At 25.5% G+C, this 27,460-nt stretch overlaps 1 protein-coding gene across 1 annotated transcript; it reads left to right on the top strand.

Annotated features, from left to right (window-relative positions):
• On the top strand, positions 1 to 26,695 carry LOC129957211 (platelet-activating factor acetylhydrolase IB subunit alpha1-like). Its single transcript, XM_056069434.1, has 6 exons — positions 1 to 178; positions 2,548 to 2,623; positions 4,868 to 4,957; positions 8,657 to 8,773; positions 14,355 to 14,477; positions 21,519 to 26,695. Exons 2-6 carry the CDS (start codon positions 2,558 to 2,560, stop codon positions 21,789 to 21,791), a joined length of 669 nt encoding a protein of 222 aa, XP_055925409.1. The 5' UTR covers positions 1 to 178; positions 2,548 to 2,557; the 3' UTR covers positions 21,792 to 26,695.
• Positions 26,696 to 27,460: the final 765 nt, after the last annotated feature.

Raw genomic sequence — 27,460 nt, 5'->3', positions numbered from 1 at the left:
GCAGTTTGGTTATAATTTTACAATAGCATATTGCAATAATATTTTTATGTTTTGAATATTTCCAAATTTTATTTATATTTAAGTGAACGATTTATTTAATCAAACAATTGTTGCATAGATGTTGTAGTAATTTATTTGTGATTTTTATTCCGCAATTTGTATTCATTCAAAAGTTTGGGTAAGATTTTGGATACATCCTAGATTTATATTTGATATTACAGCTTCACTTTATTTAAATTTAAAATTCTTTCTGCATTATTAAATTCCGAGGAAGTTATATAAATCAATTCATAAGAATTTTCTTATGATCATGGAAACATTTTATAAAATTCTTTGCAATATTAATTTCAAAAAAAAAAAAAAAAAATTAAGAAAAAGGCACATTTTGTTAAAAAAAATATATCAGTAGCAAGCTATTTTATTTTACTGTCATTTATGCTGGATAAAAAATTTACACTGCTACGAAACATGTGCAATACTTGTATTGCAATTTTAGTTATAAAAGAAAAAAATATTTAGAAATATAATGTAATTGGGGAAAACAAATTTATTATTTTTTATTTATTACTTTATATCAAATATTTATAAATAATTATAATGTGCATTTAAATATTGAATGTTTATATTGCATCAGAGAAATTGAGGTAAAATGTATTGGAATTGACATATGGATAAGTCTGTTTTATTGATATCAAGTCAGTTTCTATCATTCTTGTTTTTGAAAATGTTATGAGTTGTAATTTTACAGATCAAATATTTTTAAAAAAATTGTTAGTCATTTTAATTTAATATATATATTAATAGTACTGTTGATTTAATTAAAACAAATCCAGTTGAGTTGTTTTAATTCCCATACTTTTTTGTTTTAAAGTTACATTTTTATTTCAAATGCTAAATTAAAATGCTTAAAAGGCTCCTTAGGAATACAATTTTTGGGATCCTTATTTCTTCTTTTTAGCTTCCAAAACAAATAATTCTTAAGAATTTTAATTAATCAATATTCAAATAACAAATATGAGAAAAAGGAAAACAAAGTAAAATATTTTATTTGAGGTCATCTTCACGAGTTATGATATCAATAACTCTTGTATAAAATAATCTTAAAATTATATTTTAAATAAACAGTATGAAATTAGACTTTTTCAATACAATATAAATATACTAACAGAAAGTTTTGCAGAACTGTCAATTTATGTACCAGACAGCTAAACAGAATTTTTTTTTACTACACTAAAATGTAGAAAATAATAGAACATCAGGTGAATTATTAAAAAAAGTATACTGTAATTTTAATGATAACTTGATTTTAATTTTGAGCAGATTCAAATTAAATAAAATTACAAAATTGGATTCTTAATAAAAATATCACAAAATAATATTGAGGCAATAAGCAGTTGTTTATTTTCTTATTTTATAATCTGTCTATAGTCATACTTTTATATATCATATAAATGTCAGTATAGTATATTCTGTTAATATAAATACAGCTCATATATTTTCATAAAATCAAAATAATAAACTACTGAAAATAAAAGATATTGTAACTATTTTGCTGAAGATGGTTAGAATATGTTTTATTTTTTTAGACAGACAGTAAAACTAAGAAAATTTTTTATGAATTTAGATCCTTTAGTCAAATTGATATTGATTTTTTTATTGATATACAGGAATTATAAATTCACATTTTAATGCTAACGCTATTTTAAGGTTATTTGTGATAACAGAAGAAAACAATTGATATTTGTGTGTTTGTTGATGAACATATTTATCAATAGGTTAACATGAAATCTTATGGTTTTTTTTTTTTTTTTTTTGCCAATTATTTTCTGGTTGTAAAAAACATGACATCTTTGTCTTATTTTATTTGGGTGATTAATTGCTGACATATAATCAATACACAAGTAACCTAAAGATCATATTATTTTTGATTACTTAAATTATACTTTTTTTTTGTTTATTCAGATTTTATTGATATAGAAGTAATGACTTAAAAACATTAGATTTAAATTGGAACTTCTTAAACTTTTTCCACCTTTTGTCTCAATTATACTGCAGAAGTAATTTTCACCCTCCCTCATCTGTAAAAGAATTATTAAACATTTGTAACTTGAATGTATATTTTTTTTGGTAGAGTAATAAAAAAAATAAAATAATGAAATATTAATCATAATCAAAAAGAAGCTTAAGTTAGATGTGCATTTTCATAATATTTCAATGGAAATATATTAAACATAATCATATTCTGAATTAGATTTATTTAAGCAGAAGAAGTCAATAATCACAGTTATTACTAATAACTTTCTTTATATGTTAGTCTCAAAATTATATTATAATCTCCAACCTTGAATTTTATTTAAACAATAACTTAACACATTTGATAATTTAGAACAGTTTAATGGCAACCCTAAAAATTGACATATGAATATTCCTCAAACCAAAGTTCATTTTTTGCTCCTTTCCAAGATTATGGCTATTTGGCAAGTGTTTTCATCTTGGTGATGTCACTGTAGTTTTTTGTTTTTATTAATTTTTATGATTTTTTTAAAGCTTGTCTAAAATGAATCCTGCTGTGGAGGCAGCTCCCCCTGAAGACAAGCGAGGCGATGACAGATGGATGTCTATGGTAATAATTTAAAAATTTTCTTTCATCAGAAAAGGCAAATGAAAAAAAATTAAATCTCAGTTCTAATTTCAGTATTTTATGCTATTGTTAAACTCTGTTTTTAATTCACTGATAATCTTTTGTTCACATTAAAGTACAGATTTAAATGAATTTGTGATTACAATTGCTGAACAGGCATTGTATAAAAGAGATTGCAATCCTTCTGAAAAAAGCAAAAATATTTTATTGTAGTCTTAAAATAGTTTTTGATATGTGATGAAAATATTTTTTAGAATAATTTCAATGATTTTATCTCATGACTATTTTAAGAAAGTTGCATGTAAAGTTTGTTAGTATAAGGTGGAAAAGCCAAATAACCAATAATAAAGGACCAATGGCCGGACTTCACTGCTTCAGTGAAGAAGCTGAATTCAGTGAAGAATTATCTAAAAATAAGAAAGCATTTTAATTTTTAAAAAAATGCTAACTCTGATTTTAAAATACTTGTGAAGCATATCCGGACAATCAATTGACGTCTAATGTCTCGAAAAAGTCATTGTTGGTAAACTTTAACCAGACCAGTTATTATGTGTAATAATTGTATTGCAATTGCTATGTATGCTATTCAAAAATTTCAACAATTTTCATAAGCACAAAAATAATGAGTTCAATAATACTTATATGATAAAGTATATTATGATAATTATCTATCAGATATTACTTTTTTTAATTTCACTCTGTTCTGCCTTCTCAGTTCACATTTCTTTCTCCATTCCTTTTACTATTTATGAAATGCATAAATTGATTAACCATTTCCTTATTTGTGAAATGCATACAGTCGCTTTACAATTTCCACATTTGTGAAATGCATACAGTCGCTTTACAATTTCCGCATTTGTAAAATGCATGCAATTGATTTACAATTTTCTCAATTGTTAAATTGATTTTGCTTTCTGCTGGCTGTTGTGTAGCTCTTACCCTCTTCCCATAATGATCAGTGCAAGAGTATTTAATTTCTAACCAACTTAAAAGAAATAGAGCTCATGCATTTTTATAACTTATGAAAAGGTTGTTAAGTAAAAATATTTTTTAACCTTAAAAAAATGCACATATGCAGTTGCATCTTTTGATAATATGTTTTATACCTGAAATTTTTCCTGTCAGTTTTCTCAAGGGAGGGTCTAGGACAGATATGCCCCATTGCCCCTCAATGGGCTTAAGTATGCCCTGAAATATTTTAATGATTCATGTTAGTGTTTGTCAGTTTTTGCTTACACTGGAAGCATGAAACTTTTTTTTCTGGCTTATTTTCTTCAAATGCCTGTAGAGTATATATAACTGTGATAATAATTAAAAGATGTTCTCATAATCATCTCACAAAACTAATATTCTACTATAGAATTTTGATGAAAATTATCCTCTGAAGAAGCTGACCATCTTCAAAAATGGAATCCTCATGACCATGGAAATTATCCCCAGAAAAAGCTGACCATCGCAGTCCATCAATAAAATCTCACTGTTCACTAGAGTTTTTTATAGTTAGTACATGCATTGAATTTTGCAAAGAAGCCAGATTCAAAAACCCATTAGTGGATTTTAATCTTAGCAGAAAAAATCATTTGAAACAACTCTTTTCTTCCATTATGAATAAAAAAGAATTTTGTTGTCTGAAGAGACATGAATTAAAAAATTTTCAAAATAATTTTAAATTTGACTGAAATAATTTTTTTAATATAAGGAATATTCATATATCTGTTAAAATATTTTTTGTGGTATAAAAAAACTAAGTTTATATTAAAACTCTTACTAAAAGGTAGAGCAGAGGTTAGCACTTTACCCCTCAAAGGCTTAAAATTAATACCTTGAATTTCTGAATAACAAGCTGCAAAAACAACAGTGTTATAATTATTAAAAATAGAAAAATAAAACCTATGCATAAACCATTTAATCTTAACCAGATTTGCTTGGATGGTCAAAAATAAATAAATAAATAAAATGTTTAGACATGATTTTAATTTATATTATTCAAAACCAAAGCAAACAGATATAAAAGGTCAAAGTAATTTGAATGCATTCAAATTTAATAAAAGCTGAAAGGCAGTTTCGTATTTGAATAAGAATATATTAGTTGAGAATACTATATTCGTGCATATAGTGGAAGGAAAGTTTTGACAATATTGTGGTAAATTGATGTATGTTATTAGAGAAAATTTTCGTACTTTATTTTTTTCTATCATTTAATTTTACCTTTACATTTTTTTGCAGCATAAACGTTTCTTAATCGCGGCCCGGGAGCAAGAACCTGATGTTCTCTTCCTTGGTGATTATGTTGTAAGCATGGCAGCTCATACAGAAGTAGGTTCATATACGGAATATAATAGTTAGAAATTGTTTCTTATCTAAACATAATAATTTTTTTATTTCTTATTTGTGTATAATTAAGTTTTGAATCACTGCTGCTAATAAATTGACATTAATCCCAACTAGAATTTATTTTTTCATGAACAGTGATAGAGATCTTTTCTCATTTTAAAACTTGTATATCACTGATAATACCCTTTCTGGTGTAAAATGTTTTCATTCCTTTCTCTTTTTTCAAGTAGCAGTGATATATATTTATAAGTTGTATACAAATAATTATAGCAATTTTTTTAACATTAATGTATGTACAGTATTTTATTGGCTCTTCTAATGAAATAGTTGCTATAATACATGAATATATGTTCCCTCAGATAAATTGCATTTACATACAAATATGGTCATTTAAATTTGAGCTCTCTTTGTTTTAATTACATCTGAGAATACTCAATAATTTAACCTCAGTAGATTTCTTTATTGGATGGCCATGCTCATACTCTTAATTAATTAATTAATGAGAAATTAAAGTAAATCTTAAAAAAGTAATTGGCCAGTTTATGCTTAATATTGATACCAGAGATTTTGGTAATGTTCTTTTAAATTATGTTAAAATCATTACAATAATAATTATTATGAATAATGAAATGAAATAGGGGATGATATAATGCATACAGAACAAATTGCATGCTTCTCAGGCTCTTACATCGTTAGAACAAGAAACATAAATATTTAATTTATTCTCAATTTGTAGTGATCAAAACAGCAACATTTCTTAAGTATTGTTTTATTTCAAAGATGCACTAAAATGGTTAGAGGAAATTAAATTGAAGAGATAAAATTTTGTATATAGAGTTAATTTTATCCTTTTCGCACTCTCAGATCATTAGATTGAAGTACGTACATATTTCATTAATTCTTGGCATTTAACAGCATTGGAAACAGCTACATTTGGAAAATATTATTTTCTTCCAAAGCTATATTAAAATAACTGTAAGAAATGCAATAGGAAATTTCATCCCTGCTTATTACTTTTTTTCATTTTAAATTCATTCATTAAATTTTTTTATAGCATTGACAGAGTATCTTATTAAATAAAGATTTCTTAAAGTATATTTAAAATAAATTAAAAACAGGAAAGATTATTGCAAAATAATGATACTTTGAGTTCAGAGTCTGTCTTATGGGTGATATATTTCAAACTCGTTTAGTAGTTTGGTAACATATATTGACATGTTAGACATAGCAAAAAGAAAGAATAGGATGAGATTTGTTTAAGCATGGTGTGAAAAGAAATGGTCTTTTAAGTAGAATGCAGGTTATAATGGGTTAAGATGCTTAAATTTGCAAATGAATTATGTAAATTATTTTATATGGTTAGAATTAGATATCCCTGTTCAGAGTTCTTTTGTGAAAAACCAGTGGGCATATGGAACAATATCCGTAACAATGCATTTGTAGAAAATGTGGGAACAAATCATAAATTTAAAAAAAATATTTAATTAATATGGATATCTACTTTAGAATTCCTCCTTATTATCACTTAGTGTTTTATAGTAATAGCTAATATCTCAGAAAAATTCATAATTAATACAAATCAAACTGCTATTGAACTCCAAAAATTAGAAATTCAATAGCGGCAATCATATAATTACAGCTGATGCAAATGTAAGTAATTAGCTTGAAATATTTTGATGTAGCCATCAACATACAACTTGCTTCTTGCTGTTTAGTGTTCAGTATGAATTCAGGTAATGGGAATAGGCAATAACTTAATAATCTCTTAAGTGTTGGAAATGATTGTCACAAAGTAGTTCCTTTTTCTTTTGAATCAAAGTGTAATGTCAGAGAGTTGAATCTATTGGCAAGAACTCCAGGCTACAACAAATATTGAAAATAAATAAATAAGAGAAGAACTGATATAGAATGGAACTGTTTTTAAAGTGATTAACTGTTTCACTAAACCATCAACAAATAGAATAACTTAAGTTGATTCAAATGTTTTAATTCTTTCATGTTGTTGGAAACAAATTACATATAACATTAGTGATTACATCAAAGGACTATAAACATTTTCATTTGTATTATATCAATTGTAATTAATGGTATGAAATTTCCAATACTTATATTATCATTTATGTAGCATTGGAATTTTGCTTACTTTATATCCTTTCACTTAGTTTCATCCGAGTTATTTATAATAAGGGATCATTTACTCTTCTTCTTTTGTTTCCTTATGGCCTGAAGCTACTTTTCCTTGGCCTCTGACTTTTTTTTGTACAGTGCTTTGAATAGAAATACTTTATTTCTTACTATCTGGTATAGCATCTTATTCTACCAAAGAACTTTTTAAAAATTAACCTTTTAATTCCTAATCTTAACCATGCTTTATAAATTTAATTATTTTTAAATATGAAAGATACTTTTCTTTATTATAATTTATTCTACAGTTTACTGTTTTCAATTTTTAACAAATAAAAATGTATCTATTTCTTATTTCTTATTTTTAAATCATTCCAAAATTTGGCATTTTGAAAATGATAAGATAATTGTAGAGAAAATAGTTAACAAAGGTTGTTTATATAATGCTACATCTGATTTTTATAATGGGCATACATGACCAAACCTGGTAGAAACTGTAAAATAGCTTGAATTTCTGTAACTTTTGCATCAGTTATCATATCTTATTTATAATTTTTCTGTTTTGGCACATTAGATTGTATTAATAATAATGCATGTATTTTTTTATCTAACAAAATACTGTATCAAAATCTATGAAATAACCATTAGATCGTAATTATCTGAAATGTAAATAATTAGTAAATAAAGGTGCATTAAAATTAAATAAGTTTTTCATTTGACTTTAATTGTCTTTATAGTCAGATAAATTGATCTGTGATATTCCCTGTTTAGACTTTAAACTAGCATGGTATCTTTTGTACTTATTTATTGCACCATCATATATGTAATAATGTTATTTATTGTATTAGTCTATATTTTATGAGCTAAAATCCAGTGCTTTATATATTCTGATGTTTTTATTCATTTCCATATTATTCATTTTGTCTCATGAAAAGTATATCACAATGAAAATATATTATTGTGTAGTAGATGTGTAGTTCTGGTCATTTAAATCCTTTTTATATTAAAATTCTTTATTTTTGAGTATTCTATTCCAGCTATATTTATAGAGTATTATATCATTTTAGAAACAAATGTATTAATTTATATTGTTCTTACTAGTTTAATAATGACTGGTGTTCTTAATCCTTTTGTTTAATGATACATTCATTCTGTATTACAAATTAGATTTACACACACAAAAAAAAGTTCACATTTTATTCCAGAAATTCATAAATTAGCCATAATATTTGGAGGAAAAAAAAAAAAAATGTAAACTGAGCTATTTTCTCTTTTTAACTTCTGACTTCCATCCATAATAGACAGGAAATCATTGCATGTGAATGCTCTTTCAATCTAAGTTATCATTTCAAAAATAGATAACATTTTAAATCTTAATTATAAGTTCCCATAGTAAAAGTCCTTAAAATAAAATTAGTACTGGCCTTTATTTTATGTATTACATTATTATTTATGTATTAAATTTGGAGAGAACCATAAATTTATAATTAGTTTGGTTTTAATATTCAGATAATTACATATTTCCATTTTAATAATGTTAGTAATAATTTTTTTTAGATGTGGGAAAAGTTGTTTGTTCCATTACATTGTCTAAACCTAGGCATTGCAGAGGATGAAACTCAGAATGTCTTATGGCGAATTCAGAATGGAGAGATAGATGCTACTGACCCAAAGGTATAAAAAGAAAGTATATTATCAATTGAATAAATGTATATTGTTTTGTCAAATACATGTGAGGTTATTTACTGAAATTTAGTAAATTAGTAACCACCACAATATATTTTTTCAAATATCCAAAAAAATTATTTGGATAATGCAATTTAGCATTTGTCAAACATCTTAAAATTCAGATTTTTGTCAGTATATTTTCTGATGAAAAATTTTACTTAATATTCTGTTTCCTTAATAATTCAGGAAAACTCTTGTAGCCTCTTGTAGTAGCTGAGGCCATTGTAAATATATGTATTAATTAATTTGTCAACACTTTATACTTTAAAAAAGTTGATGTATGTTGTCATCATTGAAACATAAATCTAAATTTTCTATTTCCTATCGGAGATCAAACAAAGTATCTTGATTCATCAATTGATCAAATGAAATTACACTTTCATTTGAAAAATTGATGAATCAAGATATTTTGAATTTCAAAAATATTTTAATATATTATAACTAAGGGAAAATGGCCCTTTAAAAGGACTATATAGTTCCAAAGCATTGTAAAATTTACGTTAAAAAAGGGATTCTATTTTACATGCTTATTAGAATTATTTTTATGCTCATTTTGCACAGTTTATTTAACATCTTAAATTTTAATCTTACCTGATAATTGGAAGAAATTGCAGGTTTAATTTTTGATCTATTCTTTTATTGTCATAAGCTGTATTGAATAAAAACTGATGAAAGATATTTGAGGAAAACTTGCATTAAATTTCTTCCTCATGCAAAAGTTTTGGTGCAGGGTTTAATTACTGGATGAGTAGTATTGAATTACTTCCTTGTATGTGCTCGTGAATTCAACTGAGTAATTAAGAATACATTCTTTCTTTATTATTTATGATAAAGATATTATTTCCTTATTAATTATATTTCATATCAGAGTTATTTGGTATAAGTATATGTGTGTATATATATAATATGTGCATGTGTGTGTATATATAATACTTCCATTTCATGAATAAATTGTGGGGAAAATGCTTTAAAAATCTTATTTTTTTCTTCAAAAGGGGTTTATAGTTTATTACCCATTGTCAAAATTGAAATTTAATCTGTTGAAATAATTGGGAATATTATTAAATTTAGACTATAATACTTTACTTTCCAAGTAGAAACTTTTAATGCAATATTGCAGAATAAAATATGACATTCTGAATCATACAAAGAAAACAAAATCTACTTGCAGTCAGAAGTGAAAAATATCTATTTATTATTTTTTCATCAGTATTCATACTGCCATGAATATCCTGTGAATTAATTTAGTATTTTAGTAATTAGTATGCAACCGTTTGGAACTATAGGCATTAGGCATTTTATTCTCAGTATCATAGAAGACAAAATTATCTATATTGGGTAAAGGCAGGCATCATCTGGCATTTAAGTGCTTATCTAAAGTGGATATTTTAAACTATTCAGAATCGGATATTGGACATAAATGAAACCATTATTCTTTGCATTCTTTCAATGCATACTTGTTGCTTTATAATTGGACTTTAATATTAAATTTATGAGCTGTTTTGTAGATTGTGAAAGCAAACAAATTTTAAAATGTTTGCAGTTTATGTTAAAATAATGTCTTATTTAATTGGATCCTTTAATATTTGGCATTAAATACATCCATGAATCCAATTATACATGTCCAGAGAGGCTTTAACTAATTTATTACTTAGCAATATCTGTAATTTGAAATATGGGCCATAATTGCTTATTGTAGAAACTCTCGTTTTTTGTAGTCCATTTAGATTATTGTTTTCTATTCTTATTTTTCTATCTGTTTTTGTTTTACCTGCTTAGTGCTAAATCTTCATCATGTATGTCTTTATGCAATAAGATATAGGGGGATTAGAAAAAAATAGATTTGTGCTATGAAAGTGGAAATTCATTATAACTGACTGATATGCTATGTGTAACAGCTCATAAGTTAAGGTTAAAAAAAAAAAAAAAAACCGCTTTTAATATAAAATTCTTGTTTGTAAAGAGAAAATTAAAAATGATTGAAATTTTTTTACCTAATGAATGTTGATGCTAAAGCTGAAATATTTTTTTTATTTGCAAGCATTAGGAATGAAACCATCTTAATCAGTATGAATAATAAAAATAAAAGGGATATATTGCATGGTGTAATAAATGATAAATCAAAATAAGTTATATATATAATATTATAAGATAAATTATTAATTACTTACATTATTATTAATTCTTATATTAAGAACTAACTGATGAATGTAGCACTGCTTGGGATATTTTCATGTCTTATATCAATAAAAATAATTATGTCATTATCACAAAACTTCACAAAAACCTTCTGTATGTTTTAAAAACAAAATCTATTTTACTTATAATTAAATTTTTATTTGTTCAAAATACAAGTTTATTGATTAAAAATTATTGATTATTTGAAACAATTTTTAAAAGCTGTTAATAGTTAATTTTATCTTTGTAAGCTATTAATTATTTTGAAAGAATGATATAAAATTGAACAAAATATTATGAATGATAGCTAAGAGCATACATACTTTTAAATTAATTGTTGCAAGATCGTTTTGCTAACTTTTTTTATGTTTTATAGTGTTAATGTAAATTTGAAAATAGCCTGAATAGCAATTTTGTAATAAATTTTTATACGTTTCCACTTATATGAATGTAGAATAATATGTTAGAGTTTAAGGAGTAGAAATTTGTTTTTTATATGATATTTTCAAGGAAAAAAAAATTTAAAACAGAATGGATATTGCATTAATATGTGGAAATGATATAATGAAACTTAAAAATATAAAAGGGATAGAAAAGTAAAAGAGTAATAGAATGTAAAAGGGAAGAAATAAAAGTTTTAAGAATATAAATTTAAAAATATGTATATGAAGGAAGAATAGACAAGGGAACAATAATTTGAATTAAAACATTATACAAATTCAAAACTATATCATTTTTTAAAAATCAAAAATAAAAGTAGACTATCATAATAAATGCAGTTAGGCGAAAGTGAAACAATTAAGTTGCATTTTCAAAGCTATTAATGATTGATAACAATGAGATAAAACGGAAATTCATTATAACTGACTGATATGCTATGTGTAACAGCTCATAAGTTAAGGTTAAAAAAAAAAAAAAAAAAACCGCTTTTAATATAAAATTCTTGTTTGTAAAGAGAAAATTAAAAATGATTGAAATTTTTTTACCTAATGAATGTTGATGCTAAAGCTGAAATATTTTTTTTATTTGCAAGCATTAGGAATGAAACCATCTTAATCAGTATGAATAATAAAAATAAAAGGGATATATTGCATGGTGTAATAAATGATAAATCAAAATAAGTTATATATATAATATTATAAGATAAATTATTAATTACTTACATTATTATTAATTCTTATATTAAGAACTAACTGATGAATGTAGCACTGCTTGGGATATTTTCATGTCTTATATCAATAAAAATAATTATGTCATTATCACAAAACTTCACAAAAACCTTCTGTATGTTTTAAAAACAAAATCTATTTTACTTATAATTAAATTTTTATTTGTTCAAAATACAAGTTTATTGATTAAAAATTATTGATTATTTGAAACAATTTTTAAAAGCTGTTAATAGTTAATTTTATCTTTGTAAGCTATTAATTATTTTGAAAGAATGATATAAAATTGAACAAAATATTATGAATGATAGCTAAGAGCATACATACTTTTAAATTAATTGTTGCAAGATCGTTTTGCTAACTTTTTTTATGTTTTATAGTGTTAATGTAAATTTGAAAATAGCCTGAATAGCAATTTTGTAATAAATTTTTATACGTTTCCACTTATATGAATGTAGAATAATATGTTAGAGTTTAAGGAGTAGAAATTTGTTTTTTATATGATATTTTCAAGGAAAAAAAAATTTAAAACAGAATGGATATTGCATTAATATGTGGAAATGATATAATGAAACTTAAAAATATAAAAGGGATAGAAAAGTAAAAGAGTAATAGAATGTAAAAGGGAAGAAATAAAAGTTTTAAGAATATAAATTTAAAAATATGTATATGAAGGAAGAATAGACAAGGGAACAATAATTTGAATTAAAACATTATACAAATTCAAAACTATATCATTTTTTAAAAATCAAAAATAAAAGTAGACTATCATAATAAATGCAGTTAGGCGAAAGTGAAACAATTAAGTTGCATTTTCAAAGCTATTAATGATTGATAACAATGAGATAAAACGTTATTACCATATTTTGTGAAAATTCAGTGGTATAAATTACTATGCACAACTGCCTCTGAACCATGAGTAGTCTTTTACCAGGGTAATGAAAAATAGAAATGTGTGGTCCATGAAATGTGGGAAATGCATAAAAAACAATTGCTTAAAATTATATCTAGTGACATTTAATATCCACTTCTGTGGAAGACTAAATTCCCTCTGTTTAAAAGACAGCAAATGCTTGTGGGATAAATAATATATATAGCTAGTAAAAATGTTTAAGCTTTTAAAGAATTGGGAAAGATGGAGTTTGAAGATGAAATATTGAAATTGGAGAAAATATTATTGATACAAGAGAAGAATTATATTTAAAGTTGGACCCAGAAAATTTTATAAAGGGCAGTGTTAAATATGAGTTTTAATTTTATTTTCTGAAATAATTTTGCAGGCATGAATTTTACCATAATTAAAAACATTCCTAAATTAAAACTAAATAAATGAGCCGACAATATTAATGAATATCTGAAATTGAAGGAAAATTAATTCATTTCTATGTGTTTATAAATAATAATTTTTCAATCATAACTTTTATTATAAGCTTAGATTTAGCTTTAAGCTGTGCAATTTTCTATTTTTTCAACCACTGTTGTGAAAATACATGCAATAAAAAGAAATTTAAAAAATTGTTTGAAATTTCTGATTAATATTTCTTTCAAATGTAGTCTTTGCAACTTAAAGATTTATTATGAAATTATATTAGTATATTCAAAAATTTGATTTTAATTCTTAAATGGAAAAGTACATTACTTTGTAAAGTTAGATATACTGTTATCTTTATAATTTTAGTGAATTTCATTTTGGTATTTATTTTGAAAAGTAAAAAAAAATGAAAAATATTGTGATCCCAATTTTAAAATATTTTAATTTTTTTAAAAAAAATTATTATTTTTATAGCATTTTAATTGAATTAACTAAATGGAAAAATTTTACTTCTGCTGAAGACTGAATAACATTATTTGTAACTGTCAAAACATTTACAATAACAAAAATTATAAGAATAATGGGGGGAGGAGGAGGAAAAGCTCTTGATATATTTGTAACTAGTATCTTGTTTTGGTAACAAAATTTAATTTTTTAGGAATGATGGTTTGATTTATAGATTTTCTTTTATGTTTGAATTCCAGTTTTCATAGTTTCCCATTTTTTTCATGTTAAAATTCAAAGATGATCTTCATATATGTCTTTAAAAACTACTTTTATGTACTTCTATAGCATTTTTTTGTACTATTGTACTAATTTTTATGTTATTATTTTTCTATGGATAATAATCTGGATTTATATTTTTTAATAGGTGATAGTTTTATCTATAGGAGCAAATAATATCTCTCACTCAGCTGAGCAAATAATTGCTGGCATTTTAAGCTGTGCTAATGCAATACTTGAGAAGAAACCCAGTGCAACTCTTATAATATTGGTAATGCGATATTTTTATTTTAATGTTTTAAATATACTGCTAATAATGTCTGTTTATTCTCTTAAATATATGTATATTTTATGTGTATAGTAGTTAGAATATGTATATGTATGTGTATATATATATATGTAATCAAAAATACAAACATTATGAAATTGCAATTAATGAAATTGTTTCTGAATCAAACTAAAAAAGATACAATTTTATTTAGAGAGCACTAATGCTGCTACTATTAAAATGCAGAAAGATACAATTTTATTTAGAGAGCACTAATGCTGCTACTATTAAAATGCAGATGAACTTAACCAAATTAGCAAAAATATTAAATTAAAATAAGCAAAAAATAAAAGAAATCTTGAATCAGGCCTGAAGACTTTCTCGAGTCACCCTCAGGCAGGGGATTTTTTCTGTTAGGGGTCTGACTTTTGTCTATTTTTGTGAAAACTGGTTTATCTCTAAGGCCTCAATTTCATGGGCATTTTCATGGGCCTTCAAAGGGCATATTCAGATCACGAGGAGTCAATATTGTTGGATGAAAGTCAGATCCCTCACAGAAAAAATCCCTTGTTTGAATCCTGCTTGAGGGTGACCCTTGAGAAAGTTTTCAGTCTAGATTGATAATTTCCTTTTTATCATGTGAGAACATGATTTTGTTTTGGTTTGGGGTTTTTGAAGCTCGAAATCGCATGGGCAATGAATAATGAAGCTCGAAATTGTGTAGGCAATTAATAAAGCATAAATGGCAATTTTCATCATCATCTTTTAATCACATATGTTTTCTTACCTGCTTTTACAATTATTGCATTATTATTATGTATACTTCTTTGAAAGTAGATGCGTTTTTTAAAAGGTGGACTTGCTTTTACCACTATTTCTTTATTATTATGTTTGCTTCTTTGACAGCAGATGCATTTTTAAAAGGGTGACGAAGAACTATGACATCATAGCTGTTATTTCATCTCAAGATCGGTCGAGCTCCACAGCTTTGTTTATCAGCTAGAAAAATTAAAAATGAAAGTTATATATAATATATATAGGTATAGAAACCGATAGAAAAGTCTCGTGATTGTTTCAAACTGGTTAATGACTTAAATTAATTAAGACAAATAATGACTTGAAAATAATAATGTTCCCACATGATGACGTGGAATTTGCAATTGTAGATTTCATTTTAATTTTTCTTCAATTTTTATATATTTTACGCGCACTTATATATATTTAAATATATTTATTTGTATAAATAAATATATGTAGGAATGGGTCAAAATAACACAACCATTATATTACTAGTTTTTCTTTTTGTCCTATTGTCCTATATTGTTGTGTAGAATATATTTGAGCTACAGAATTGATGATTCTTAGAAATTATTATTTTAATTCTTTTTGCTTATTTTAACTTAATATTTTTACTAATTTGGTTATTTATATTATATATATAACCAAACCTCATCATATTATATATATATATATATATATATATATATATATATATATATATATATATATATAATACAATGAGAAAGAGATGTCTCAGTAGATCATGATATTTTCTTTTTCACTTTATATGCTAATGCAATTGTTGTCTTAAACAGATATATCAATTCACAAACTAAAATGAATGTTTTTTTTTTTTTTTTTTTTTTTTTTTTTTCCTTTGTGCCAAGTCAATACGTTTTCCGAAATTTCTAAGCATTTTTCATTTAGCATGCATTATCTGTTATCCAAATTTGTATTTTAAAAATAAAATTAAATTCTTTCTATCAAATTTTTTAAAAAATTAATTTTTTTAAAGCACTTTTGGAATCATCTTTTTCTTTACAATATTTTTTCTCTTGCTGTTTTTAATATAGAAGAATTTTAGTGAAATCTATGTTTGTAATTAAGTTTTATGACAGTGGTTTAATATGTAAGAGCAAATTTTCCTCTTTTTTATATATTCAATAATAATGAGTAAACATTTTAATATAACAATGTGACATGATTTTTCTAAAATGTGACAAGCAAGAGATATAGTTTTTTTTTAAACACACTTGTATGACAGACTGTAGAATGTAGAACTACCCAAATTGGCATTTAATTACCAGTTAGGTAATTTTTCTCACTAAGAAAGTTTAATAATTAAAGAAAGAATGAGGAATTTCAAAATTTTAATAATTAAGAATCAGTCAACATATTGTTTCTCTATACTTTCTAAGCTTATTATTGCAAAAAAATATAATAATTATTATTATTTGTTTCCTTACATCAGAATGGTGATTATAATTCAAAATTGTGGGATATTAATAAATAAAAGTTCCAGTATGACTTATTAGGAAAAAATTGGCTTAAAATTTGGGGGAAAAGAAACTAATGTATCTGTTGGAGAAGGTATACAAATGGTTGATGTGAAAAAGTGATGTGCATTCTTTAGAATGAATTTATTTATTATAATAAAAGGGGATTTAATGCAATTGCTGATTATGTAAAAACAAAGAAGCATATGATGAAAGCATTTACAAAGCATACAAACTATACTTTATTATCTGTTTTTTATCGGTTTGTTGTTCTTTAGTAGTAGCACCAACAAATCTTACTGTAATGCCAATTAATAACCCGCTTTATGATAGAATTTCAAAGAATATATAGATAAGCGATAGAAGTTCCTGATTTTCAATGTTTTTGCAGAATACAATTTGCAATTTTTAGTGGCTGTTGTTTTCAGTGAATGTTAGCTAGGTCTCACTGAAGATATAAGAGCTTTAATTGATTTGACATCAATAGAAATTGTGCAGCCTGCAAAATAATGTTTGTTATTACAAAGTCATTTTTGCAAAACACTTTGAAAATTTACAAACTATAAAATTTTCATTGAATTTAGATGATGTTATAAGCAATAATAATATGAGAATGCTTACATTATTGATAAGTTATTTTTCTTTTTCTGTAAATAGAGTTATAATGGAACATTTAACTTCTTTAAATGATGTAACAGTAAGTTCCAAAAATATTTTTACAGAAATATCAAAATTTTTTGAGAATACCAAATTCTCTGGGAAAATCTTGCAGAGTTATGAAGAGAACAAAAAGTAGCACTGTGAAAAAATCAGGAGAGAAAAGGTCCCTTATTTGGTAGATATTGATGGTAATTCATGCCATATCCACAACCAGCAAAAATTATTATTTGACTGTTGGCTTTAGAACTTTAATGAGCGATTTCTTTTAATGATACAAAATGATAAGCTGACAATTTACAATGGCTTCATTGAGATATATATTGCATATTATATTTGAAGTATGTTTCTCTCATTAGCTCTCATATTATGATGTTGCAATTTGCATGTTACACCTGATTGAGACTCTATTCTTCTCTGTTATCAGGGTTATCATGCCACTGGGAAATCGGGAAAACACAGGGAATTTAAAAAAAATCGGAAAAATCCAGGGATTTGAAAATTTTCATAAAAATAGGGGAAACACAAGGAATTTTAAGTTTCTTAGTTATTTTTTCCCATCAAAAAAGAGGCAATCTCTGAAGGTTGCAAGAATAATAGTCATAGTAGTTTCCAAAAACAAAATAATACCATTAGCGATTGTGTAATACAGAAATTCACTCCTTTTTTACTCTCTCCTTTTATTTTTGCATAGATTAGTCCAGTTTCAATTTACGAGACAATTGTTCTTTTTCTATGGTATTTCTGAACTGTAGACTTCTGTAACTGTTTGAAAAATTGAATACATTTTTGTGACGGGAATATCCAGTCAGCAGCACAATAGCATTTAATTTATTATACTTGAGTTTATTGAATATTTTGTTTATTATTTGAGACACTGTGAGCTTTTTCAAATGGACCAGAAAGTTTTTTAAACAATGAGCTGCTCAAAATCCATATTTAATACTTATTAAACAGGATAAAAAAAAAAAAAAAATCCTGCTTTTTCTGAATTGGTTCGAGAAGTTTTGCAAAATCCATTTGTTGCATAATACTTGCTTTGTAAGAGTAAGTTCAAGTTAAATGGGAAAACAGACACTTTCTAGTAATGCCAAAACATGTAAAGCATACAAGACTGTTTGCCTATTCAAAGAGTCAGCATTGATGTTAGACTGAGTATCTAAAAAAAATATGGGAAAAGATGACGTGAAATCCAAAAGCATCAAATTTAATGTCTGAAAATAAACCAATTTCGAATTTTTTAGTTCAAGAACAATGATTTAAAGCTCCAATTTCATTAATGGTTGCATTTACTTAATTTTGTGTGAAGGAACTTTTAAGTTATTAATTTTCTTAGAGATTAATATTATGGGTTAATATCTGTATATTCTATGTTGTTTATTATTTAATTGTTTCAGTCTTTAGATTCTAAGCTTTGAAAAAATAAATGACCCATTTCACATGAATATTCTGAATTTTATTATTGTTTAGAAAAGATTTTTTAGATTGCAATTTCTAACCTAAAGTAAGGTTACATAGTTATTGTAAAGGAGAAATTATGTGTGATTCTCCAAAATTTGTGGGCAAAATCACTTTTAAACTGAAATATTTTATTAAAAATAAATGAATGTGTTAAATTAATTTTCTTTCTAGTGATTTAATATTTCACGTTCCTGCTGGAAAAATAAAAGTGGCAAATGCTTAGATGCTTTTTTTAAAATGTAATAATATGTAATTCTTATGGAAAGAATGTCAGTATTTCAAACAACTTCTTAATAAATTATCAATAGGTCATTTCTCTAAAATTATTAATAGACCAATTTAAAATCTGATCAAAGATTAAGTTATGACTTTCATCTCCAGCTGAGGTCATAAAAAAATATATGTAAAAAGATTTTGTTTATTTGATATGGAGAGATAAGTTTATGGATTTACAAATTAAGGAGATGTGTTTTGCTTACTGTCTATCCACGACAAGAACACTGCTAGACAATCGTCTATGTTTATGGCGGGCGTTATAGAAACAGGTTCCGGTAGGGACGATCCATTTTGAATGGGTGAAATCGGGCAGAAGTCTGGGGTGGTATTCTTTTTCTTGGCGTCAATGTGAAACCTGTTGCTCATTCGTCTTCTCGCTTTAGTCGCAGTTTTACGTATCTTTGTATTCGCTTAGCTTACTTCTTTTATATTTTATTAATCTTTTCTTTGGTTAATATTAACTGCATTTCATTATTTATTTATTTATTTTTTTGGCTCTTAAATTTTGACCATCTTTAAAATGCCTTTTCGAGAATAAAAAAAAATGTTTTAACCTTTTGCTCTTAGTGTTAAATAATAATTATGAGTAATTGTATTTATAGTTTTAAAAGAAAAAAGAATTACTTTGAAATTAAAAATTGTGATTCTATTATGCTATATGAAAATATTTAGAGATTAAAACGATTTAATTTCTTTTCTGGAATTGAATGAGTATATGCAATTGTTAAGAATAATTTATTAAGTTTTTATTCTGAAATATTATTCAACTATATAATGGTATGAAAAAAATATTATATTATAGGTAGCACATTACTTTTTTATCAATGAAATAAAGAAAAATAGTCATTTATTCAGGCTTGTTTTCTTGCCTCCCTGTTTCAATAGCTTTCCTTCTTAACTATGATTCCAAGAATCTAAAAATTTATGCACGTTAATGTGAGTTAGAAGGATTAAAGTATTGAACGAGATTCCTTTCTACTCAGGTACACTGATTGTGATAATAAAACGGTAGCAGATAAGTATTCTCAAATGGCATTGATGGACTTTGAATAGAAATGTGAAGAACATTGGGAGTGAAGAATTTTCAACCTCGAAATGATAAAATGCATGCAGGAATTTGGATCCTTTATTGTTGGGGCTCAAGACTACTGATTGAAAGGAAAAGCTCATTTATCACTCTATTATTTGAATTGACAGTTTATGAGAAAAAGTTTTCTTTGAAATAATTGTATTTCTTTTTCAAGCCAGGGGAAATAAATAAATGGTAATCTGGAATACAAAAACAAACTTTTACCGCGTTTTTCATAGAATAATGTAAAGCGATGTTTGGCTTATTTAGTTGGGTTCCGTTAAGTCCGGGACATCTGGCACGTGCATGAATGAACACTTGAATTGTCTTCAAATTCAGAATACTTTTACATATAAACTTTGCAAAATTAATTATGCTGTAAAAAGCTTGTGCATATTGAAAATTAGTTACAAATCAAAGTTTTATTTTTAAAAATCTGAAAATTGATAGTATGGTAATCGTTAATTTTGTGTTTTGGGAAATAGTATATACATCAGAAAAATAATTAAATATAAATTTGGAAAACTTTCAAGCATATTTAACAATGAACAATTTACTTTATAACAGAATAAAAGCAACCTTTTATAAAAATTGCGATTAATTATGTTATAGTTTTTATGTTAAATTAGACAAATTACCCCCTTTTTGTTGCAGAGAATTTGATATTAATAACTTATATAAATTTAAAACAAATGAAATGAAGACGATTAAAGTTTTGTCATGCATGATTTTACTTCTTAATTATTTTTTCTTCTTCTTGTGCAATCGTTAGACATACAAATAATTATTCAGTTTTTATATTTGTTTTGTTCTTTGCATACATATTACAGGAATATCAGATATTTTCAATATTCCAAGTATGCAAATGATTTTCAGCTTAGTGAATTATTTTTAAAATTTTTCAAGAATTAAATGCAATAATACCAAATATCGCCAATTTGGCGCTAAACATGCCAACATAAGAAACTTGAATTAATTTCTACCTGTGTGAAATTAACTCTTCCCACAGTAACCTGTTTCTATAACGCCCGCCGTAAACATAGACGATTGTCTAGCAGTGTTCTTGTCATGGACAGACAGTATTTATAACTTTGGTTCAATATGTTGTTGATGGATTAGATAATATTTTGCATTATGTTATTAGAATGTTCAAGGAAATAGTGATTAATTCATAAAAAATGCCCAAATTAGCCATGTTTTACTGTTTATTAAAAAATTGGTATCATTTGTGTTAATATGATTTTAATTTCTTATCTTGTGCATTGAAAGTAAATTCAATAAATAAATATCTTTTATTTTTTTCAGAAACTTTTGCCATGTGGCCGGCAGCCAAACCCTTTGCGAGCTAAGCTTCAAGAAGTGAATCATAAATTAAAGGCTGCTTGTCAGGGGTTGTCAAACACTCAGGTTGTTGATATCGATCCTGGTTTTGTACAGCCTGATGGATTAATATCCCATCATGACCTCTATGATTATCTGCATCTTACCAGATCTGCCTATAGTAAATCTTTTGAAGTTTTATATGATCTATTGCAACAAATTTTGACAGATTGCGTTGATGCTCAGGAGACTGAATGAATTTGAAGTATAGGTAGAAAAAAAGTTCTTCTTCATTTGCTTATGTGATATTGTTCCTATATCATTTGATATCTGTTGCCTGTACTCATGTAACGTTTTGTTGATGTTTAAAATTCTGAAAAAGTGTGCAAGGTTATTCTCGGAGATCTTCTGTAAATGTAGCACAAAGGGCATGATCTCATTTCTTGATTAATTGCATCAGAATAAGGATAAAAAAATTTCAATTTCTGTATTTAATTATTTTTTTTTTTTTGTTTGAGTTTTTGTATATACATGTCATTTTAGGTTTGTTCAGTTTGAGTTAGTTATATCTTGTCCTTTCTATTTTTATAACTTATTTTGTGGTCAATAAGTATTGATAAAACAGAATTGTTTAATTTGATTCATAACTTCTAATCTTGGTTTTAGTTTTTGCGATGAACAGTTGGTATTAACGCTGGATAAAGAATGTAATTAAACTTAATGTTAAAGTCCAATTTATGGTTCTTTAATTATATGTTTGCTTGATATGTCTTGTTATGTTTATTTATGAGATAAACTGGTATTTATGTTGATGATTCTTTTTTAATATCTGACTCGTTTATTTACTGATAGATTTGTTGAAATTTCAGAGTTATTTTAATGCTACTAAAATTAACTGTACTATTTAATGACAGTGTCTAAATAATAAAATGTCGATTAATCCATTTAATAACCTTAGAACATATTATGTAATAAGTTTATGCATATTATGTTCTAAGTTATGCTAAGTTTATGCATCATATTATCATCTAAGTTTATGTATCATATAACATACTATGATATTCTAATAACTTTAGAATATCATACTATGTTATATTTTATTTGTCTATATAGGATGTTTTGTGAGAAAGTCCTGGAACTACGTTTCTATTATGATTGGATATTGATCAATTAAAGGTGCTTGAATTTTTATTGGGATGATATTAATTTATTAACTTTCAATATTATAATTGCCTGAAAGTGTTTTTTGCATGGTTATATCAGGCAATGCTTTCTTTTTGTTACAAGATGGAAAAATTTTTATGTCTTATCACTTATAATTATTTGATTTTTTCCCTCATTATGTTATGATTTTTTTAATATGTGTTGTAATCAATTAGTAATTGAGAACAATACATATTTTAGCTCCATCTCATTTTTGTAAAGAATTGTATCTTGCTAGGTTCCTCTCAAGTTTTAAAGTCACAGTATTTTGCTACACATATAAGCAAATCAATATAATGAATTATGTGAGTTAGAGCTTAGAATTAAAAATATTTTTTAAAATCTAATATTGGAAAATGCGTGCTTTTTTTTTTTTTTTTTTTTTCGTTTGTTTCACTGGATTTTAGGAAATTTCTGTTTCCGATTATTTTTAAACTTTTCTTTGATTACTTGTAAATCATGCATGTAAAGACATGGAGAGAGATTTAAAAGAGATTAAAATTTATTTCTTCCTATTTCTTTTTCTATTAATCTTTCCATGATGTAAAATGGGACCATTGAATTGTATATTACTTCAAAAGTAAGACATTGTATATTACTTCAAAAGTAATGTATTTTTTGACTGCTTTTATGTACAGATAGATTTTATTTGGAGACTTTCAGTATTTCTAGCAATATGTTGTCATTCTGAAGTTCTCATGGTCAAAAACATGTTTCCTTGATTTTTCCCTCCCTATATTTTTTAATTTTGAAGTTAAAAACTAAATGAATGGACATTAAATATGTAAATTGCCAGTTTTAGTTCATTCTTTTAAGCTTAAATTTATGTAATATATATTTGAACTATCAATTTTTAATAATTGGCAAATTAAAATATGAGAAGTGCATAGATTTTTTAAAACTATGTTCCTCTCATTTTCTGGCATTTGTTATGTGATTATAATTGTAAACTCTTTGTTATTACAAAAAATTGAATTTGATGTATTTTTGTTTTATTTGTTAATAATCTTTTTGTTTGGATATTTTTAATGGTTGTAAAGAATTTATATGGTTGTGCTATTTTCTGTCAAATGGATAAAGTTGATTGAAAATTGTAATTTCTGCATTGAAAAAAAGAATTGTTTAGTTATAAGTTATATTAATGTTTTCAAAGTTTTATAAATTTGTTATAATTGACCTTAGACAAAGCATTTTTAATTACAATGCTCTTATTTTGTATCATTACCTATAGAATTTTCTGAGAATTTGATTATTTCATTGTGGTGTTCTAAATTTAAATGAATGGTTTTGTTACTTTATTTATTTATAAGGTAAAACTCAAATTATATGAATTAAGTAGGATTTGATCGAAATAATTGAGGTAAACGAAGAGCATGGGTATTTCTTTAGAATAGGATATTTACATATAACATGTTAATTTAAAGAATAAAAATAATATTATTGCATTCTGTATACTTATATACTGTAAAAGTGATCTGAATAATTGTAGTTCTATTGTTATAGGAATGATGCATGCAATTTCACATTTAAATTTGTCTTGGATCATTCCTCCTGACACATTTCTAGACTACACCATTTGCTCAGTAATACATTTTTTTGTAACACCTTTGCCATAAAAAGTGCATGGCACCTTGAGCTTCTATGGTTTGTTTTTAGAAAAATATGCTGTACTATAAGAAATCAAAAACTCTTTCTGATGGTAATTGCTGTTTGGGAAATGTATGTGAAAATTTGATTATTTAAATGCTTAAAAAACACACACATTTTACAAAAGTATGTATTTTTCGTTTTCAATCCACATAATTTTTAGCGGCTATTTTCTTTTTAGTATCTTTCTGATTTTCCATCATTTTAATAACCCCTCCCTCGAAAAAAAAAAAAAAAAAAAAAAAGAAGCTAAAGTTAAAGTAACAAGATAAATCTGTTGCTTTAACTGTCTTAAATAATGTAATTTGATCTTTTAGCATTGTTCGAATTTCTATTCTACAAATCATCTTTCTGTTATGTGTTATATAAATGCTCTGATTAAGATTTAGACAACTTATTTTTAATAAGAAAAATCGGTCATTTATCAGACCACAACGTATTTGATTCATATAGTTAAGTATGCGATATTGAATAGAAGTGCTTGTATTAAATTTGTATGACAAAAGAATTTTGTTTTGTTATTAAGTATTATATTCTATTTATAAAAAAAAATTAAATTATGACGGAGTTGTGGTAAATTGAATGTTCCTTTTCCTTGAGGGAAGTTACAATGATCAAATATTGATACTGTAGCTTAAGATTTAGATTCATAAATAAACAATGAGAAATATTTTCAAAAAATTATTACATTTATGCAGTAGTGTCAACATAATTTTGTATGTTTTAGTAATGAATCATTTTTTCTAATTATGGCCTCTTCTTATTCATGGTCTTATTGTAAAAATGAAATCTAGAAAATATGATGCAAGTTTGATAAGATGAAAAAAGTACTACTATTGGATTTTCAAATTCATTTGTGTATTTTGTAGACGAATTTGAAAGTTAACTTAAAATTATTTTTTAATATTGATGAATTTTGTAATTTTTCTATATTAATGACTAAAATAAAAGCGATATAAAGAAGAACCATAACATAAATTAGTTACAAGTTTGGGTAAAGGGAACAGTTTTATGTTCTTGTGAGTAATTGCACTGAATAATGACAATCTCAATCAAACTAATTTCTTTGCAATTTTGTATTAAATTTTCTCAATGTTTTTAATTTATGTTGAGATAAATTACTTAATAATTTAGGATGCATTTAAAAAAAATCATTACTTGTTTTCTTATGAAAATTGAAATTTTTAAATTTCCTGTTTTTCTTACCTACTTTTCTGTGGAAAAGATCTCTAGATCCCATTCCATTTATTTTTAAGTGTAAAAGTACAGTCACACTTAAAAATAAATTAGAAAACAAAATATTAATTGTAATCGAAATCAAATTCTGTCAATTGAAAATAATCATTAAGCAAATTTTATTATTTTCTTTTAATACAAAGTGATTTTCACAACCATTTTTTCTTATAAAGGTTGGAGAGTTTGAAAGAAGAAGCATTTGAAAGCTTTCATAGCCTTAATGTCTCCCCCCCCCATAGCTCTACTCGGGGCTAACACTCACTTTAAGAAATCTAATAGAAATAATAGTATTGGAGTCGTTATTACCTCTTAAATTTTCAAACGGGGATTTTGGGTGTATCATTTTATAGTACGAAATGTGTTTTGAATTCCACAAAAAAATTTTATTTTAGAATTAGTATTAAATGCATTGAAAGTTATTTTAAATTTTTGAAAGTAGGAAAGAAGTTTTATCTTTCATTTAGTGCACATCCATGTTTTTATTTTCATATATTATGCACATTTTATACTTTTCATAATTAATCAGTATGCCATTGATGTATTTCTATTTAAATTATGATAATTCATTGAGTATGAATGGAAAGCGAGTGCATTACATTTAGCATTCAATCTTGCACACATCGACATTCTAATACTTGCTTATTTTTGTGGTTTTGACTTTTTTTATGTAAATTTGTATCATATTGCTGAAATAAAAATCTTATATCCTTTCCTATTAAGCATTGGGTAGATTCATTAAGTAACCATGAATTGTAAGTTGTGTTTATTTTATTGATACCATTTCCAAGCCTTGAATTGCTTTATTTTACTTAGTATATGAAAAGGGAGAAAAAATCACACTACTGTTCAGTGCTTTTGTGTAGTCCTCTGGTGACATTCTTTGAATGTATAAACAAAAGTAATTTTGATGTACATATAGTATTGTATTTGTAGAATGCCTGTAACAGCTTGTTTGATTATGAATGACTTTTGTTGCCACTTCCTTGAACATATTGTCTATACTTATATTTTTCTATGCTTGCATTGTCACAAGCTTATCAATATCATGAATAAAAAGGTGATCTTGTTTTATAAAATTCCTTTTGTCCAGTTCAGAATTATATGACTAATACATTGCCTTAAAATTGGAATGGAATAACAGTGGGAACTTTTAAAAACACATATTTATTACCATACTATAATGTGGAAAATAATTTTTAATCAAATATCTAGAAGTGTCAGGGCAAAAACTGTGGCTTTTGAGCAACGTTTGAGGTGTTGATGTAAATGAATAAGTGAATTTAGTTATGTTTGCAATATCTTTGAAATTTTAATAAGAATTTTCTTATCAGCTTTTTTTATTTAATTTTTCTATCGCATTATTTTCTGGGCGTCACACTTTCTTTGACAAGATCTGTGATTTTAAAAAAAAAAGTTACATTACACCCATTGAAGCATACTTTTTAAAATGTATCATTTTTTTTTTTAATGTTTAATCTTGAATCATCTCATTCAAGTTCTCGATCGTACGACAGTTGTCTGACTGAATGAAAATGAAATAGCATCATTTTTCAATTCCCCTTTATGCCATTTTGGGTCCTTCAAACATGGGACCAAAGAAGAAAAGACATGCAGCAAACTTACACTTACTTGAGTAAAGAAAATATTTTATTAATAGGCTACAAGCTTTAAAGAATTTTAGGATTTTTTTAATGAAAATGGAAGGGAAAAAAAGCATTTAAACAAACAACTGAGAATTTGAGACTCGTGCATTTCTCTCAAAGGAACCAATACATTTGCAACACGCATATGAGGCCATATCTTATTATTTATTATTCAAATTAATCCAATTTGCAATATTA

The sequence above is a fragment of the Argiope bruennichi genome, chromosome 11 (genome assembly GCF_947563725.1).
Source record: "Argiope bruennichi chromosome 11, qqArgBrue1.1, whole genome shotgun sequence".
Taxonomy (NCBI): Eukaryota; Metazoa; Arthropoda; class Arachnida; order Araneae; family Araneidae; genus Argiope; species Argiope bruennichi.
Note: the sequence above shows the minus strand (reverse complement) of the source record. Positions and strands in the feature narration are given on the sequence as shown.